We start from the raw sequence: 20,178 nt of genomic DNA, 5'->3' as shown, positions 1-20,178 counted from the left end.
TAAAGATACCCATAATGTGCTACTTTTGTGTGAAAATGTTACTAAGATTATTAAATTGTGTACCTCACATATAGACCAGAGGCTATACTTTTCCCATTCCTGTTCTAGAAGAACAGAACAGTTTCTGGCTTCCTGCTAAAAGCAGTCCTTCTCATGTCTTAAAACCACTTCTCCAAAACACAACAACCACAATGCAGTCTTCAAGTGAAAGACCTCCAAATTCCAAAACGTTTCTGCCTTGGCGTGTAACTCTGCTTCTGTAATGGGGTGGGAATCGTACAGTTTTCCAGATGTTGCCAAAGCACAACTCCCACCAGCCCCAGCCACCGTACCCAGCCAGTGGCAACGGATGTTGGGATCTGTAGTCTAAGCAACACCTGGTGGGCCACATTATTTCAACTCCTTATTCTATGAAATAAATGGGGCTTTACAAAGTCATCTGCTGTGGCTGCAATCATGGGCTTTGTGTCTAGTTTTAAAGTGTGTGGTTTTTAAGTGCTTTTATCTTTTTTTCGGTGTATTCTATTTTTAAACAAATGATCCGTTTTAATATTGGAATAATTTAATTCCATTTTAATTGTCACTTTGGTTATGTTTTTAATTGTACTATGCTTTTTGACTGTAAGCCACTTTGGGTCCCAATTTTGGCAGAAAAGCAGGATATAAAGTATTATTATTATTATTATTATTATTATTATTATTATTATTAACTCTGTGGCAGAGCTTGGCAAAGTTACTTTTTAGTCAACAACTTCCAGCATTACTCTTCTAAGAGTAGCAGTAATAAAAAGTCATTTTCCCACGCTCGACTCTTTAACACTTTAAAAGTCATTGCATGCCTAGCACATTTCTCCTAATATTATGTTACTTTACATTGGGTTAATTAAAAGACAAACCTTCCCACCCACTTGGAGCATCTGTCTGGGGTACCTTCTCCAGTAAACTGGTATCAAAACACAGCCAGGGAAACAGCGTTTGTGTCTTGATGCCATGTGTATCATCAGGGTGAAGTCAAAGGCTCTCATGGGCGGCATCCATAGTTTTTTGTAGGTTTTTCAGGCTATGTGACCATGTTCTAGAAGAGTTTGTTTCTGACCTTTCGCCAGCATTCTCTGAAGATGCCAGCCAGAGATGCTGGTGAAATGTCAGAAACAAACTCTTCTAGAACATGGCCACATGGCCTGAAAAACCCACAAAAATTATGTATGATCAACATTTGGGAAGGTCTGCTGTTTGCCCAATAAGTGGACTGGCCTAGTAACAAAATGCCACTGAACTTGCAAACAAGCACGACTGTGGTTCCTACATGCCCTTTTTGCATGGAGAGGTATGCTTGGTGGCATGGGTCACTTGGGAACCATTAAAGCACTACTTGCAAAAACCCCTTGCCCTCAGGCTTCCCCCCTGAACCATCTCTTCTTCCCTTTCCCCCTTTTCTTTAGCTCTCTCTCTTTCTCTCTTCCCTCACTCTCTTCTCCCCCTCTTGTTCTCTTCTTGCAGTTAGCACAGAATAGGCATTGATTTCCACACTCCCAGGTTACTAAACAGGAGCGCTTGATGCAATAACTGCCCAGCAAGATCCATCTGTGGTAGAGTTTCTTGCCTCTTCTCTTCCTGCATCTCCATGTACAGATGCAAGAGACACAAATGTACTTCTCTGGGCACCTCCAGACTGATTAAAAAGATCAGAAACTCATCCGATTTTGAGCCTGTTGTTTCCAATTTTATTTTAGAGGAATATATATATATATATATATATATATATATAGCCGCCTTCCTCCCAGAAACAGACCCAAAGTAGCTAATGGATGAAGTCAGTTAAAAACTTTGTAAAAGAAATTAATAGGTATGCTTGAACTAGATAAACCTACTAGTAGCTTAAACAACAAACTCATACCAATTGTGGAAGAAGAACGGCTACCAATGCTTAAGTGCAGGAGTAAGAAATGGATAAGGTTTAAATGACAAAGGTTTATACAAACCGGACGAATGTGGGAAGTCAATTGTAAATATATAGATTTGTAAAACAAATTTGATGACTGTTTTGTATGTTATCATTTTGTATATTACAACAATCCAGGTTGACACCACTTTAAGTGCCATGGCTCAATGCTATGAGATTATTGGAATGGTAGTTTATTGTGGCCCCAGAGATCTCTGACAGAGAAGGCGAAATGTCTCACAAAACTACAATTCCCAGAATTGCATAGCACTGAGCCATGGAAGTTAAAGGGGTGTCAAAGCAGCCCAGGTCAGTTTATTTTAACCCAGTATAAAATTGGAACTTTCATTACATGTCTCTAGGTTTTACCCTCCACTTGTCCACGGGTCATATCAAAATCCATAATTTTGGCCCTAAAGCCTACCCTCGACTTATACACAAGGTCGACTTATAGTTGAGTACATATGGTATATAACTTCTTTATTCCCCCTGCCCAGGCCAGAAGACTCTGTCTCCGAGATCCCTCTGCTCCCCCGCGACGTGCTCCATGTCCTCACCCAGCAGTTGACGTACTGCGTATCCCAGATCTCTCATCAAGAGGTGGCTGAGGCAGGCCTCAACCAGACCCTCTTGCTTGTCAAGTTCTTCATCATCATTTGCAGGTATGTGTCAGTTTTCTTGCTGTTGGTTTGCGTTTCAGTTTTGAGCCTGGCTCAGAGAAAACTTCATCTTTGGGTTCCAAAATATGCACGCTTTTGGATTGTTTAGAACTCTTGATCAGACTACATAGTAGCCAAAAAGACCCCACAAAAAATCCTGCAAACCCCCCAAAATGACAGAAGCAAAAATTAGAGGATGTGGAGGAAACAACAAGAATTTTATAAAGAAAATTGTTTGATGTTGTGAACATTACAGAGATTATCACACGGGGTTAAGAAATAGGAGAAAAACGTAATGATCCCATCATGATCGCGCAATTGCATGATGATTTTCATACGACGTCACGCTCATACAGTGCTTCTCCTGTCAATAATGTGGAAACCCCACGAATGGTTTGCCCATAGCACTTCAGTTATGCTATTGCGAAGGTGCAGAAGCCAATAAAGTTCAATTCGCACTATCTTGGAGGAATCCGGGACCTTTTCCCAGATTGCATTTCGGTACAGGCAATTTGTTCTCATTGCTAGGTTTGTTTTTGGAGTGGATTTCTTGCTTATTTCGAGGTGAAGGGCACAATTTTGTTTCAACTGGATAAAAATAATTTTGTGAAATATATACATTTTATTTTGTTGTGTTCGGGATGGTACCATGATTTTCAGACATGCGCAGTAGTTCCAAAATAGAGCATGTGTGAAATGTGCAATAATGATATACTAACAATACACGAATGGATGTGTGTGGAACGCAGTTTCATTTCTCTTTCATTTTTATAGTGTCATTATCGCCCGACTGTGTGAAAATATCGATTGCTACAATGCTCTTCCAGTAGTGCGATTGTTGTGGAATTGGCCCTAGTCTGATAATCTCCCTCATCTGCAGGTGTTTTTATACCAGGGATGGAGATTGTACAGTGGGTGTGTGTGTGAAACACACAAGTAAAATAAAGTGGCTTCCAGCCACTTTGACAGCAGGGCATTTAGACACTGCATGCCATGAAAGTGGGTGGAAACTGCAACAAAGCTATGCTCAGGTAAAATCTGGAGCAAGAAGAAGCCAGGATATTCCAGTTTAGCACAGAAAATGTGCGTCCTTTGTGACTGCATGTCAACGGTCCAGCATCAGTGCAGGGATCTGGTAAAGCAAAACAGTGAAAGTGCGACAAATCCAGTGGATGTAATTACAATGTATAAAAACCAGACAGTCCAACAAGGGGGCATGGGATGAAGAGGGTTGAAGGGGACATGTGTGGGGGCTTCCATGATGGTGCTTTGCCAATGTATCACTCAGTGCACTGATGCCCTAAACCACCAATGGATCACACATGCAATGGTGTGGCTGATCAAAGGTGCGCACATCCAATGGGATGGCATATGGGTAGGACATTGGAGGTACTTAATAATAATAATAATAATAATAATAATAATAATAATTTTTATTTATATATCCCGCCTCTCCCTATGGATCGAGGCGGGAGAACAGCACATATATAAAGTTACACATAGTTAAAATACATTCTCATTATACAAAGCAAAATTTAAAAACACATTAAAATACCTGTACATGTGCAATATCAAAATCTGATTCCTCATCAAGTTCTGAGTGAGGTATCATCTTAAGCTGTTAAAGCAGGTCTGAGGGGTAGGCTCGCCGGAAGAGATCTGGAGGTTGCAGGTGATGTGTTTGTGTGACAGTGCACATGCATGGTGGGGAGGTGACAAATAAATTAACCTGACAGCGTGGCTTGATGCTATGCCGTGTGGACTCCCCGTGGGTGTTCAGCCCGCTTTGGGAACGGGTGGTGCGGACAGCGGGGTTTTGACTTACATTCAGAAAATGCAGGACCGAGCGCTTTTTCCTGAGCGAAGAAGGGATACGTGTGAAGAGAGCAGTTTTCTGCTTAGGGCTGTTTGCTGTGATGTTAGTTAGTGGTCTCTGGAGGCAAAAAAAAGGTCATGGCTCATAGTCCTGAATAGATGTACATTTTGGAAAGCAGCTCTTGTTGATGTGGTGGAGCCATGTGGGGAGGGAAGGCATGTAAACAATCTCTGCTCTCCTAATTCCTCAAGGAATTCCTCTTTTTCCCTTTCCTATAGACCTGTCTGGGTTATGATGAGAGGCTATTTTCTCTCTCCACACACACACACACACACACACACACACACACACACACACACTCTCCTCTCCTCTCCTCTCCTCTCCTTTATTGTTCTATGACTCTATCAAACTTGGCGGCGTTGCTTTGCGCTGGGTCTCTGTGGCTTCTGTTTCCATGGGAACCAATCCACCGCCATTTTGAGCACATCCATGACCTTAATCTCTTAAAAATACCCTTCTCCTGCTGCTCTTGCCCTAAGCCCTCTCCTGCTGAGTTAGAGCTGGATCTCTTTCCTGTTGTCCCAGGCGAAGCAGTGGAGGCCACAGTAGTGGTGTTAATTCTTCTGTTCAGTCTGCATGTACTATTTGTTGTCGTGTGTGCCTTCAAGTCGTTTCCAATTTAGGTCTAAGGCAAACTTGTCACTGTGTTTTCTTGGCAAGTTCCTTCAGAGGGGGTTTGCTGTTGCCATCCTCTGAGACTGAGAGAGTGTGACTTGCCCAAGGTCACCCAGTGAGTTCCATGACTGAGTGGGATTTGAATCCTAGCCTCCAGAGTCCTCCTCCAATGCTCAAACCATTAACCATGCTGTTTGTCCCTCCTCTGCCCCAGAAATGTCAAGTGGTTGTCTCAGCCATGCTGGATAACTCATACCCTGCAGCATTTCATGGATGACAACTGAGACATGTGGCCAAGCAACATCAGACTGTGGTCGAGATGACAAAAGCTGTTAATGAGGATAAATAGATAATTTAGGAGGGGCTGCGGCAGCTTGCTTTTGCCTGATAAGACTGGGAAGGGCAAGACTGCCTTCTCTTCTTCTTTCCCCTGCCCTCAAGTTAATGGAGTGCAGACTACTTTTGCACTTTGAGCTCAGTTTGCAGCAATTGAAGTAAGTGGAAGATGAAGGAGAAAAGTGGGAGGAAGAAAGAGAAACCGGAACATTTTAACACAGCTGAAAAAGTAGGATGACAGAGGATTAATTGGGTCTCTTCCAAATCAGGGCAGTTGGATGGTATGGATGACTGTGGGCAGAAAAGAAGCCCTCTTGCCTGAGTGTGGATTGTGGTCTTCCATCCTGGTTTTAAGTTCATAGCTGCTTATGCAGCTCTGCTACCATATGTAAAGGCTTAGAGCCATACACAGGTGTACTGAATCCTTGAAATCTTTCCATGCAAGATCCAGTTATCGTTCCGATAATCCCCACTTTAGGCCGACTGAGCCTGAGAAGAAATGTTCCTATAAAACTCATGCATGACCAGGAATGTATACCTAGTTCTGCCCTGTTGCGCCTAAGGCCAGCCATTTTTCTTTTGTGATGCCCAAAAAAGAAAGGGGGGGGGGAACTGGACCTTTCTAGATAGAGACTCATTAGAAAACATGGTTAGCTTTTTTCCTTTTAACGTTAACGCAGCAGACTGAAATATGCAAGGGGAAGATTAGCATCGGCACAGTGTGTTTTATTTACTAATTGTTTCTAGCTTGAAATTTGCTTTTAAGCGGGCACATTTTAATGCAGCTTGGCTTGTTTATTGCATTTTTAGTACATCGCCTTTCCTCCACTGCAGTACTTTGCTGCTTAAAAATTTCCTGTATATTATAATAATAATAATAATAATAATAAGTTGAATGATTTTATCACTATTCCAACATCCTTCCCCAGGTTGTTTTGGGTCGTGGGTGTACCCAAAAGAGGGGCATTAGGGCCACCTGTGGCCATTGCTTTTCAAGAGGCAGGCAGGAAAAATACATATCCATCCTGACATGGCCAGCTGGAACCAGTGCCTTTGACCCCTCACTTTAAAATGAGAAACCATAGAGCTTTCTCAATACAGCCAAGCGAAGCAATTGCCAATGGCAGTGGTGGATAGGGGAGAGAATTTTCATTTGTTGGAGGCAGCAGGTTCATTGGGTTTGGATACGGGAGGTCTTTTCGTTGGAATCTTCCACTGAGGTCAAAACATCTTTCTCAACCGCTTGAAAGGGGAAACAGGATAAAGATGCTATGAACCAGCCTCCCCCCGCCCCTGGTCTGGGGAATGCCAGATGAATTAGGACTGTAGCACCCATCACTGGCATGTTGGCTGGGGGTGATGGGAGTTCCAGTCCAGACGCTTTTGGCAGGTGCCAGGTCGAGGAAGCCTGTTTAGAATTTTATTTTAAAAAATGTAGTATTACAGGACTGGCATTAGAAATTTTTATCTTTTTAGTGGGAAATCATCTTGAGATAAGTTAGCTTTTTTTAAACCATGATTCATTCTCCAAGAAGAGTAAGATGGCTTTGTATAATGTCACATATGTTCATCAGAAATTATATATGAATGTGATATGAATTGATCCAGATTGACATGGCACCCTTTTTTAACTGCACAGCAGCTGAAAAAAACCAAGTCTCATTGACTGTGGCCTCAGTATATGGGAAGCATGGGCAACTCATAGCAACCTATACACCCAAAGGGTATAGCCAATGGTTGAGATGATGGGAGCTGCAGTCCAACAATATTTGGGTAGCACAGGTTGACCACCCCTGGTATGGGAGAAGACTATCCCTTTAGAGACCTAGATGTGCAGCTTTCTGGAGCTTTAGAGGAAAACACCAACGCTTACTACTACTACTGTATCTGACAATTCAATTCAAAAGCCTGGGGACAGAACTGTAGCATGTTGTTGTTGTTGTTGTTGTTGTTGCTGCTGCTGCTGTTTGCCTTCAAGTTGTTTCCAATTTATGGAGACCCTAAAGTGAACCTATCATGTAGCATACCTTCGAATTACCCTGATTTGGCAGGGACAACCCCAATTAGTTCTCTGCCGTCCCACTTTTTCAGCTGTCCTAAAATGTCCCAGTTTCTTTCTCCTTCTCCCATTTTCCTCCTTTACCCTCAGCTTACTTCAACTGCTGCAAACTGAATTCGAAGCGCAAAAGGTTGCCCTCAATTAACTCTAAAGGGGAGAGAGGAGAGGAGGAGAAGGAATCTTGACCTCCCTTCCCTGTAGGTTCAGGCAAAGGCAAACTGCTTCTGCTCCTCCTAGCTTGTGCATTCTTCTTCATTAATAAGTTTTGCCATCTTGACTGCACTCTGATATGGCTTGGCCACCCATGCCCCAGTTTTCATCTGTGAAATGTTGGCGGACATGCTGTAGTCCTTCTGCATGCCATGTCAGTGCTCTGTACTTGTTGATAACCGCCCTTGAGTCAACCCTGACTTCATGACTCCTTATCCTCCACCGCTCTGTTTAGGTCTTGCAGATTCATGTCCCCGACATCTTTAATAGAGGCCATCCATCTAGCATGGGGCCTTCCTCACTTCTACAGCCCTCCACCTCTCCTAGCATTATTGTATTTTCCAGTGATCTGTGCCTTTTCACGATGTGACCAAACTTTGACAGCCTCAGTGTGATCATCTTGGCTGCCAGAGAGATTTCAGGCTTGATTTGTTCTTGGACCCATTTGTTTGTCTTTGTGGACATCCATGGTATCCTTAGCACTCTTCTCCAGCACCACATCTTGAATAAATTGATTTTGTTCTTATCTTCTTTCTTGACTGCCCAGCTCTCACATCCATACATGGTAATAGGGAATACAGTGGCCTGGACAATTTTAACTTCCATGCTCAGTTGTATACCTTTACTCTTCATGATCTTTTCTAGTTCTTTCGTCGCTGGCCTCCCCATTCTTAGTCTTCTTCTGATTTCTTGACTGAAGTCTCTGTTCTGATCAATGTTTACTCCAAGGTATAGGAACTCTTTTCCTGCTCCGATTTCCCCATTGTCTAGGCTGAATTTGTATAGATCCTCCTTGGGCATTATTATTAATAGAGTTTACAAATTCCAATTTTTTTTTGTATAGTAGCTCTCCAGAATTCCCCAGCCGCCCGCTTCTGTTCTGAATCTCTGAGCTGTTGCCCTCTTTTAAAATCAGTAAGATGTGGGGTGTGTTTATGTATTATCATTTATTTGATTTATATTCTGTCTTTTCTCTTAAAATGGGACTGATTGTTGGATGACTGCTAACAGAGAGCTACGCTGGACACTGAGAGGCCTGAGCCACGTTGCCCTTGTGCCTCCATCCTGCTCATTGCTCCCAGTCCTGCAAAACTTGCAAACCAAACCTCAAAGGTGACGCCGGTGGGTCCCAAACATACACTGACCCTGTTTGCCCTCTCCTCTCTCTCTCTTCTCTTGGGGAGGTTGGGGCCATGAAACAAGAGTCACACTGTCCAGCTCTCTCCACAGCCCCTAATTGATCATTTCTGGCTTCTTGCCACTTTTGGCCACCGGACAGGCTTTGAAAAGCCTGGACGTCTCTCTCACCACCATGCCAATAAGCCTGTCATTTTGCTATTCAGCTCTCTTTTCCTTTCTCCAACCATACACGCACGGTGACCATCACCTCCGTCCATCTGAAACACCGAGATGGTGTCAGCATGGTTCCCTGGGGCCCTTTAACACACATACACATATACACATAGAGAGAGTTATTCTTGGACCACTGATGGAGCAGGAAAAAGCCTTGTTCTCGCTTGCTTCCTGTGAGGCCTGTGGTCTGTGAGTGAGAGATAAGGCCCCAGCTGATAATTGCTTCTCTCGCACAGTTACCAACCACCACAAGGGCCTAAAATTGAAATTGTGGATGCTGGGGGTGGGGAGAAGTCTGGCAGGAATAGCCCTTATTAATGATGTGGTCAGGAAGCTGCCGAAGCAAGACTGGAGACCAGGGGAGGGGGGTGCCTGCCTGCCTCTTTTGGAAAATTCTCCCTTAGGATGCCCTTTGCCTCTGCCCCAGATGCACATACACTCCCGGTACACACAGCAAGAAAAAAATCCCATTTGCTGGAGCGGCACAGAGGGTCCGCTGTCTGGAACTGTGCCATGGATACAGAGACAACTGTGTGGTGATGCCAAAAAGCTACAGCTTGTTTGTTCAGAAGGAGGAGGCTTCGCTAAAGGTTTCCCAGAAAAGGCTGGGGTGATGACCAGTTGTGTCTCTTCCTTTTCCCTCCCCAAATCTTTCTGGAGGTACATGGGAAACTATGTAGTGTGAAGTGAAGAAACAGATTCACTTCCCCTCTATGCTTTTCCAAGCTAGACTGAGGTTCCTGCCTGCTCTGAACTGTTGCAACAGAAATACTCAGGCTGTTGGGGTCACTCCTGAATGGGTCCAGGAGAAACAGTTCACCCCTTTCCCCTGGAAGGGCAGTCCAGAAGCAGGTTCAGGGGCTCCCCATGGCAAGGGTTAGTTTTGTGGAAGGGCATGGCATAGTGGTTTGAGTACTGTACTATGACTGTGGAGACCAGGGTTTGAATCCCAGTTCAGCCATGAAACCCATTGGGTGACTGTGGGCAAGTACACTCTCTCAGCCTCAGAGGATAGCCATAGGAAACCCCCTCTGAAGAAATTTGCCAAGAAAACATGATGATAGGGTCGCCTTTGGGTAGCCATAAGTCGGAAATGATTTGAAGGCACACAAAATTAGCAACAAAAATAGATATGTGGCACAATATCCCATATTTCTGATCAAATTTGTGCATTTTATTATGAGATGGAAGAGCCAGTGTGGTGTAGTGGTTTGAACATTGGACTAGGACTCTGGAAACCAGGGTTCAAATCCCCAGCCACTCACAGAAACTCACTGGGTGACCTTGGGCAAGTCACACTCTCTCAACCTCCAGAGGAAAGGCATTGCAACCACCCTCTGAAGAAACCTTGCCAAGAAAAACCCATCTTATCGTCAGCATCACTTTGGAAAGATGTGAAGGCACATAACAGCAAGATGCGTGGGGTGTGCACATCTCTATTTTGGAGTTAATGGAATGAATTGGAGGTTGCAGAAGGATGAAATATGGATGAAAGGTTTACTCAGCCCACCACACAATTTTGGTAGTTAAGCTTTGCCCATGAGGGGTTCTCACCAGGCTTCAGCAACCTTTTCTGGTGGGCTGAACATCATTTGCTGGATTATTGCTTGTAAAGCTACTCTTAAAGGTATTGTGACCCTGCCAGAGAAAAGTTGGCAACCCTAGGATGACTGAGGTTTCCTTGGCTAAGAAATCATGGAAGACAGTGTGTTGAGGCGGAGGAAAGCATTGAATTGAGCCACTGGGGAATTCCCTGTGTGCGAGAAAAGCAGGTGGGCCAGTTGGGTGTTTCTGAAATTCAAGGGTGGGAATTTTCAGGCTGGCATGGCAGGGGGTTTTCTTGGGGGGATTTTGAATAGTTTCCTTATTAAGCTTAAGTATTATAAATTGGTTGCTGTTTGGGGAGAGGTTGGAGAGAGACATTATATTCTAACCTGCCCCATCTTTTTTTTATTGGTAAAGTAACACTAATAATTTTCTAATTTTGTGCATTTTCATAATGCTAGATGCACTGAACTTGTACTTAATATAGCATCTTGCTTGCTGTACCAATTTGTCTTCCATGGGTGTGTTTGTCAATGATATTAATACACACAGTCAAATAATTTCCCTTGAGAAGCAGGCTGAGCCCATGGAGAAATTGACTTGCTCATTTTTGACAGGCTTAATCTTGCATGAACCTATTTCACATCAAACAAAAACAGAGAAGTAGCCATGCGATCTGCGAGTAAAAAGGGAGCCTGATGTTGATAAATACCTTGATTAAGATTTTTAGGTTTTATGTGAACTTTCAGGTTCTTCATAATCTTCAGCCAAATTTTTAGATGGAACAAAAATTTAAAATGTTGGAGGGCATTGCACTGAGAATGTAGCTGAAGTACTGGTTGGGTCTCCTTTATCCAAAATATTTGGGACCAGAAGTGCTTTTGATTTGGGAATTTTTTCAAATTTTGGAATATTTATAGCTACATAATGAGTTATCTCCGAGATGGGACCCACGTCTAAACATGAATCGTATGTACTTTATACACAGAGCCTGAAAGTAATTTTGCACTCAATATGCTTAATAAATGTGTGGATGAAACAAAATTTGTGTATGCTGAACCATCAGAAAGCAAAAGTGCCACTGTCCCAGCCACTGTCCCATGTGGATGATTTTGTAGTATTTCAGATTTTGGAGTTCCAGACGAGGGAGATTCAGCCTTGTTGGATGTAAAATATTTATACAATTTTTTGAAAATAATTTTGTACATGAAACAAATGCACATTGTGCACATTGAATCATCAGAAAGCAAAAGTGTCACTTCCTCTGCCAGGCATGTGGACAATTTTGGAATATTTTGGATTTTGTAATTCTGGAAAAGAGAGACTCAGACTGTGCCAATGGACAGCCCTCATCTTCAGATTACTGGAGGACAAGAAACGCATTAGTGCTTCTCCAAAACCGTGATGGCTAGAACAGCTCCTTTCTCGCTTGAAGCTGCAATAGCCAGGAATTTTTATGCCCTGTCTCCACATTCAGGAACTCATTTATATGCAAATTTCTGCTTCTGAAGGATGACAGGACAGCGGCTGCCCCTCCTCTTTACCTACTCTGATCCAGCCCTCACCGAGTTCATTATGGTAAAAATGGCTAGTACTGAGCTCCTTCATACATAATAAATATCACCATTATCTTTTCTTTTGTGATACATTGCTATTCGTGTCAAGAAATTAACCATCTTGGGCCTCTGTCTCGCAAGTGACAAAGGACCTTGTGCCTGCCTTTCCCCCACCCCTTCTGACAATTGCTTCAAAGGGAGACTCTTTCTCATTGCTGTGTCTCTCACTTCTTCTTCTTTGCAGGAATCTAGAAAACGTCCAAGCTGACCGGCGCCCGGCGTTTGTTCGTGAGCTGATCAATTTGCTCTCTGCTTGTTCAAACAAGGTTAGTACAAACTTCTCACGCCTGTGTAGACGGGCTGCATGCTTCACATTCCTAGGAGTGATGGAGTAGCAAAGAGTTGGAAGAGAGGTGCTCATTTGTTCATCTCTGAGCCTTTCCAGAAGGGATGGGTTGTGTTGGGACCACATCTGGACTCCTCAATTTTTTTCTGCCTTCAGTTCCCCCAGACTCAGAGAGTGAACTGCCACTCCTGGAAGCCTCAAATAGTGACCATTTACCTTTTAAATAGGTCACACGCACCCATTCCCAATTCTCTTTAATGTCAAAATATACCAGTTTTGCAAAATCGGGCATTTCCTTCCTACTCCTTTGCTTTGGGTGTCTTTTTCCATTTCATTTTTTTGTCAACCCACCAGGGCAGAAAACTGACCTCGGGACCCATTGCAGTTTCTCTCACCCTGCCCAAAGGGAGCTGGAGATCTAATAGATATGATACAGAGGAAGAGACCAAAGCTTGGGCAGAGTTTGAGGTGTTGGTGGGGAGGCATTGCACAGGCCAGCGACTGCCAGTGTAAACCTCATGATGTATTGGTTGGACCCATTGAGTCAGGAGACCCTAAAGAAGGGGATGTACTTATCTGTTCAGTTCAAAATGAAATACACAGATATAGGATGGGTGACACCTGGCTTGACGGCAGTACATGCAAAAGGGACCTAGGAATCTGAGTGAACCACAGCCTGAACGTGAGTCAGCAATGTGATGTGGCAGCTAAGAAAGCCAGTGCAATTCTAGGCTGCATTAGTAGGAATATAGTGTTTACTAAATTGATGGAAATAATAGCCCTACTCTATATTTTGCTTTGGTGAGACCATAGTCACCTGGCTTTATTGTGTCCTGTTCTGGGCACCACAATTCAGAAAGGATGTTCAGAAGCTGGAGCGTATCCAGAGGAGGGTGATAAAAATAGTGGAAGGATGCATGACATGATAGCCATGTTTAACTATTTGAAATGATGTCATATTGAAGATGGAGAAACCTTGTTTTCTGCTGCTCCAGAGAATAGGACCCAGAACAGTGGTTGGAAGCTACAGGAAAAGAGGTTCCATGTAAACATTAGGAAGAACTTCCTGATTGTAAGAGCTGTTTGACAGTGGCAAATGCTGCCTTAAAGGGTTGTAGAGTCTCTGTCTTTGGAGATTGTTAAACAGGACTGGGGCCGTCTGTTGGGAGTGCTTCTATTATGTCTTCCTGCATGGGAGGGAGTTGGACTGGGTGGCCCTTCGGATCTCTTCTTGTTGTTGTGTGCTCTCAAGTGATTTCCAATTTATGGTGATCCTACCCTGGGATTTTCTTGGCAAGATTTGTTCAGAGGGTTTGCCTTTGCCTCCCTCTGAGGCTGAGAGAGTGTGACTTACCCAAGGTCATCCAAAGGGGTTTCCATGGCAGAGCAGGGATTTGAACCCTGGTCTCCAAAGCCATAGTCAAAGGCAAGAACCACTACACCATGCTGGCTCTCGAGTATCCGCAGCCTGGGATAAGGAGCAGATGAGTGGGAAGGAAGTTTGAGCTGTAAATCAGTAAAGTTGTTCTTGTGGGAAGCTGTACCTTGAGGGGGGGGGGAAGAGGGGTGAGACCTTTGAATAGAACGTGTTTGGAGTTACTGACAAATGGGATGAATGCTTTTGCAACAGGTGAACTGTTTGAACTCCTAAGTATGCTGGATAGTGGGAAAAAACTTTTCAGTCCTGACAACAACTATGCACTGTGATCTATTCTGCTTATTGAATAAAGGTTTTCTGAGTCTACTGCAGGCTTATATTTCCTGGATTGGACTTAGCCTGTGCATTACTGTGCACTGAATCAGTACAGAAAAGAATCCATGTGGACCAGCAATGGTCTCAGCCCTGCCGCATACTTTTTCTTTTCCCCTGCCATGACCATTGTTGCAGTGTATAAAACAAATCCCCAAAGGTGACCTTCCAAAAGTCTTTTTTGTTGTTGTTACAGTCACGTTCATGTTCTGTTTCTCCCCTCTCCTTCCTCCTCTGTTTCCCCTAGACTCAAAAGTGTCCTTGTTACCAAATGAAGTGAATTAGCGCCAGTGGTTTATCCCGGCTTTTCCTATCTTCAAAGCACACTTAATGACATGAATATATTTCAAGTAGCTGTTTGGTTAGGGGTGGGGGAGCTTTCAATTTTTGTGTGTGTTAAGAAACACATACACATCAAGAAACCTCAATCTGCAGATTAACTAGGCTTTTGGTGTCCTTGGCAGCTGAAGAACAGCCAGGGGCAGCATTTGCCTTACAAGAGTCAGCTGGAGAAGGTGACTCTCTATGCACTGCATCTCTACGAATGCCTCTTTGATCCGTACCAGACTTGGAGGAGGCAGCTGAGCGGGTGAGTCTGTTCTTCACATTTGCTCCCATCCCATGACAAAACCTAGCCATGCAAGCCGTTCACTGGATCTGTTCTGGGTTCAGCGGGCTTTACCTTTCAAATCCTTTGCCACTGGAGAGGGGCATGAAGATGCTTGCTTGATGTTGCTTAGAACTCTTAAGCGAATTCTGTTCCCGATGAAAAATGCCATTGTATTCATCTGTATGACTAATTAAATTGCATGTGAGTGTCTCCCTCGCCACTCTATTCAGAGAAGGGGAAGAGCTAAAATATGAAACTTACATTGACCCGTGGATAAGTCGGCCCAGCTTTTTGGGGTCAATTTTTTGATTAAAATTTCTAGACTTTTACATGAGCATGTACAGTAAATGTTTAGTCTTGAAGGAATTCTTGAGGTTTTAAACAGCCGTGCTCCCACACAATCTGAGCAATTTGCATTTTATTAAACTGACTTCAAGTGGGTAGCACTCATCTTGGCTAACAAAGGACTGAGCTTGGTAGAGGAATGGTTTATATGTTTAAAAAGAGAATTAAGTTGGCTTTTACCTACCAAATTTCCCTTTGATTCTTCTGTTAAAGGGCAGTATTACAGCACAGTTGGCATATACCTTTCATGGTCCCCTTCAAATTGACCACAAGATTCATGTTGGTGTTTGGGCTTTAAAAGTAAAGTGGTGTCATATTCCTCAACTTCTTAGAGGAATTCTCAGGGTTCAATGGGAATCTTACATTGCAGCACACTTTGCCTACCTACTGTGTGTCCCTCATCTTAAAAAGACAGTGCCTAAGTTAAGAAGATGCTCTTATTGTTTGAAACCAATAAATGTACTTTGCGCACCCGTGTCAAGTTGCATCAAAAAAGCCATGGCTGCCCTGCCTTTGCAAGACCTGAGCAAGGGCTGTTGATGACCAGGGCTCTTGGAGGTCTCTCATTCATAGGGTCCCCACAACTCAAACCTGACCAATGTCAAAAAACGACAAACAAATATCAGTGTGAAAAGGAAATGTTATTCCTAGAAGTTTCCCATCGAAGTCACAAGTTGCTTCTTTGATCCCTGATGAGAGAGAAGAGGCTATTTGAATGCTAGGAAGCTCTTGGGCGGAACACATAACAAAAGGCCTCACTTTGGCCATCCGCTAACAGTGTGAAAGGTGCTCCGATAGGCCTTTCATTTATAAATTGTGCTGATTTTCCTGGGAAATCAGTAAAAAGGATGACTGTGAGCAAGGTCTAGAAACTAGCCAGAGGGTAGGGGGAGTCTGGTGCATGATTCCAGAGCTTGAACTGTGTGCCAGCTGCTAAACTCCATCCTGGTGGACTCCGATTGCACAAATGTGGAATAGTCACAGCTGTGGCCATTGACCACAGGACCATTTATCACAGGGACTCATGCTTGGCTTACATCCACCATGAGATCATGTATGAAGCCTTTCTCACGCTCTCCTGTCCTCCTTGCCTCTCATAGGGAGATCATCAGCATGAAAGAGAAGAGCAAATACAAGTTTGCACCAGCTGTGCTGCCTCAAGAGTTCAACTCTTTTTTCCAAGGTAAATGCTGGAGGGTCAGTTTCCCCTATCCCTTTTGCCTTTCTGGGCTTCTCTTTTAAAAAAAATCAGTATTCCTGTTACTGACTCTGTGTCAATCTCCATGATCAAAGTGTCGTTCTTTCCTGTTATGAAATGGCTTCCCAAATGTGTGTTCCAGTACAACCCATGAGGTTTTATGGTGTTCTCCTTTCAGCTGTGCAAGCTTCCATAGGTGACAAAATGCAAACCAAAGCCCAGAGATGAGCAACCTTAGTGGATGAAGGACTATTATTTTTTTGCCCCGGAACTCTCTCAGGGATGGCACAGTCTGCCAAAAACGGGGAGCAGGTGGATCTTCCTAATGTTTATATGGAATATTTTTCCCTGTAGTTTGATCCCATTGCTCCATGTCCTATCTCTGGATCAGCAGAAAACAAGCTTGCTCCGTCTTCAATATGGCACCCCTTCAGATATTTAAACAGGGCTATCATATCACCTCTTAACCTTCTCTTCTCCAGGCTAAACATCCCCAACTCCCCAAGTCTGGCCTACTGTTAAATCTCTAAGAAGATGTCAGCATATAGGGAAATCACAGTGCTTTTTAACAGTAGCAACATCACCTTCCTTTCTGTCCAAATAATGCAATCCCAGGCATGTTTACTCAGAAATAGTCCCTCTGTATTCAGTGGGGTTTACTCCCAAACAGGTACCTAGATAATTGTGATGTCAGTTTGATGCTGAAAGTGAGAAGCTTAGGTGCGATGGACCAGGGGTAAATGTTTTAGCAATTGGATTATGAATCCAAACTGAGAAGGACTGTAAATTCCCAGCTAAGCTTAAGACCCTGTGCCCTAATTTTTTAGAGTCCCTGTACCTAGGGTCAAACATTGATTAGAATGGTGACTCCAGTCAAGAAATAAGAAGACTAGGAATGGGAAGCTGAAAATATAGAGATATACAACTGGGCACTAAAGTTAGAATTGTTGAAGCCATTGTATTCCCTGTCACCATGTATGGATGTGAGAGCTGGACAGTAAAGAAATCGGATAAAAGGAAAACCCATTTGAGATGTGGTGCTGGAGAAGAGTACTGAGTACACTCTGGACGGCTATAAAGACAAACCCTGAACAGACCACACCTGAAATCTTCTTGGAAGCCAAGATGATCAAACTGAGGCTGTTGTATTGTATACGTGTGAAATGGATCTGGGAGTCCAAGTGGACCACAAGTTGAACATGAGTCAACAGTGCGATGCGGCAGCTAACAAGGCCAATGCGATTTTAGGCTGCATCAATAGAAGTATAGTGTCTGGATCAAGGGAAGTAATAGTGGCACTCTATGCTGCTCTGGTCAGGCCTTACCTGAAATATTGTGTCCAGTTCTGGGCACCCCAATTCAAAAAGGATGTGGAGAAGATGGAGCATGTCCAGAGGAGGGCAACCAAAATGGTGAAGGGTCTGGAAATCATGTCCTATGAGGAACGACTCAAGGAGCTGGGGATGTTTAGCCTGGAGAAGAGAAGGTTAAGAGGTGATATGATAGCCTGTTTAAATATTTGAAGGGATGTCATATTGAGGAGGGAGTGAGTTTGTTTTCTGCTGCTCCAGAGAACAGAACCTGGAACAATGGATGCAAGCTACAGGAAAAGAGATTCCACCTCAACATTAGGAAGAACTTTCTGACAGTAAGGGCTGTTCTACAGTGGAACACACTCCTTCCTCAAAGTGTAGTGGGGTCTCCTTCCTTGGAGGTCTTTAAACAGAGGCTGGATGGCCATCTGTCAGGGATGCTTTGAATGAGATTTCCTGCATGGCAGAATGAGGTTGGACTGGATGCGGTCTCTTAAAACTCTATGATTCTATGGCACGACTTATTAGAAATCACAACAATGCTAGGAAGGTGGAGGGATGTAGAAAGAGAGGAAGACTGCGAGCTAGATAGGTGGACTCTGTGAAGGAGGTCACATGTATGAATTTATGGGACCTAAGCAGAGTAGTGGAGGCCAGGGAGTCGTGGAGATGTCTCATCTACAGGGTCGCTATGAGTCAGGGTTGACTCCAGGGGAATTAACAAAACTGTTAACTTTGGGCCTCAGACCATTGCTTGGCATCTTGTTTCATTTTGCAGAACTCTGGGCTCTAGAGAGAGACCTTGTAATTTCCCCATCTGCCTACCTTTTTATAGTAGGGCATACTATTTTTTGTACTTGAGATGAAGAAAGTTCTAATTAACTTCTCCACAAAGGATCACAACCTGCCTTTTCCAATTCATAATCTTCCTTGTAAGCCTGCTTTTGAAAGTCCTGCAAGACAACCCTCTGATGGCTGCCAGCAAAAAAGAGGAGGGCGATTAAAGGGCAATTAATCAGCACTAAGGGGCTTTTTAATTTTATTTTGTCCTTAGACGCAGTGTCCCTGCTGTTGTGCGTTGTCACTTTCAGCCAACTTCTTCCCCTGCCAAGATATTTATTAGATCCACATAGCAGCTTTAAGGAGGGTCAGTGTAAATTGAAAGACAAAATATCCTTGGCTAGGTTACCAGAGCAACTCTGGATGACTAAATTATAAAGAAAGCAAAGGGGAGATGTAATTTTGCTGCAATTCCAGGCTTTAAAGGGCCATTATCTCAGTCTTAGCCCACCAATCTAAATTTGATTTATCTCTTCTGTGGCTTTATATTTATCCTCTGGGATATTGAATGGCTCACAGTCAATAAATGCTAGGCTAAGCTCCGTGAGAAGAGAAATCTGTGCAGTTAGGAATGCAAGTTACTCTTTTTAAATATATCTATTATATCTATTGAGAGAGAAAGAGAAACACAAAATTAGTTAAGAGGAATAGATTTACTGTACAGAAAACATTGAAGATTTTAACAAAAATATCCATGGGAGTTTTAGGGACTTTTCGTGCCAGGTGCTAACACTAGAATTGGTTGCATTTAAAAAAAGGATTTTTGTGCAAGTGGGGGCTTTCTGTGGGCTATTTCGAGTGCAGCTGCATCAGTTTTGATACTCAGAAACACAGTCGTGCGATTGCACTGGATGGGTTGACTCAAGGATTTTGGAAGTTGTCATTTGAAAAGGTAACCTTTCCAAGTTCCAGGGGGAATCTGTCACCCTTTGCTTACCATGCTATATCCACTCAACTGTTGCGTTTGTGTTAATATTCTGCTTTCCTACAAAAATGCTCAGTGTGGTTCTCAATTTAAAATACTGGTCAGGAAAGTGAAGCCCCAAATCATGATTTCAAAACCCTCTTGTGACTCCTCCATTTAAAAACCAGTTTTCAGGTGACTTTTCACCCGGAACCTAGACAAAATGTCTCCAAACTGCCCACAAACGCAACAGTTTGGGTCGTTTCTCCAAAACCTACCAGTGCCAAACAAAAGGCAGGAAATAGGCCAAAATGCCACCAGAAAAACAATGCACTGTCTCTTCTGTTCTACCTGAACATAATGATATGGTCCACAAAGACATCATGTGGTCAAACACTGATCCCCCACCCAACTCCACCCTTGCACTGTTTAAAACAGTGGCTGACACATCCCAAAGACATGATGTGCAATGGAAAAGAAGAATGGAAGAGAAAGAGACAATTAAATGCATTATGCTCCTGTCTCTCTCCTACTGTTAGGTATTGAAGCTCAGGTGGAATGGCAGCCAAGATGATAAAGGATCTGGAAATCAAGCCCTATGAGGATTAGCTTAGGGAGCTCAGTGTGTTTAGCTAGGAGAAGAGAAGACTGAGAAGCAATATGATAGCCATCTTTAAATCTCTGAGCGGGTGTTGTGTAGAAGAAGGAGCAAGCATGTTTT

At 43.4% G+C, this 20,178-nt stretch overlaps 1 protein-coding gene across 1 annotated transcript in view; it reads left to right on the top strand.

Annotated features, from left to right (window-relative positions):
- Window positions 1–20,178, top strand: part of LOC149310141 (neurobeachin-like protein 2) — a 79,832-nt gene that overhangs the window by 58,494 nt on the left and 1,160 nt on the right. The window contains exons 3-6 of the mRNA XM_089534027.1: window positions 2,440–2,604; window positions 12,396–12,477; window positions 14,712–14,836; window positions 16,303–16,385. Of these exons, the coding sequence (XP_089390153.1) occupies window positions 2,440–2,604; window positions 12,396–12,477; window positions 14,712–14,836; window positions 16,303–16,385 (455 nt within the window). The remainder of the gene's footprint in view (window positions 1–2,439; window positions 2,605–12,395; window positions 12,478–14,711; window positions 14,837–16,302; window positions 16,386–20,178) is intronic.

The sequence above is a fragment of the Sceloporus occidentalis genome, unplaced genomic scaffold (genome assembly GCF_023333645.1).
Source record: "Sceloporus occidentalis isolate IW3139 unplaced genomic scaffold, rSceOcc1.0.p SCAF_7, whole genome shotgun sequence".
NCBI lineage: Eukaryota > Metazoa > Chordata > Lepidosauria > Squamata > Phrynosomatidae > Sceloporus > Sceloporus occidentalis.
Note: the sequence above shows the minus strand (reverse complement) of the source record. Positions and strands in the feature narration are given on the sequence as shown.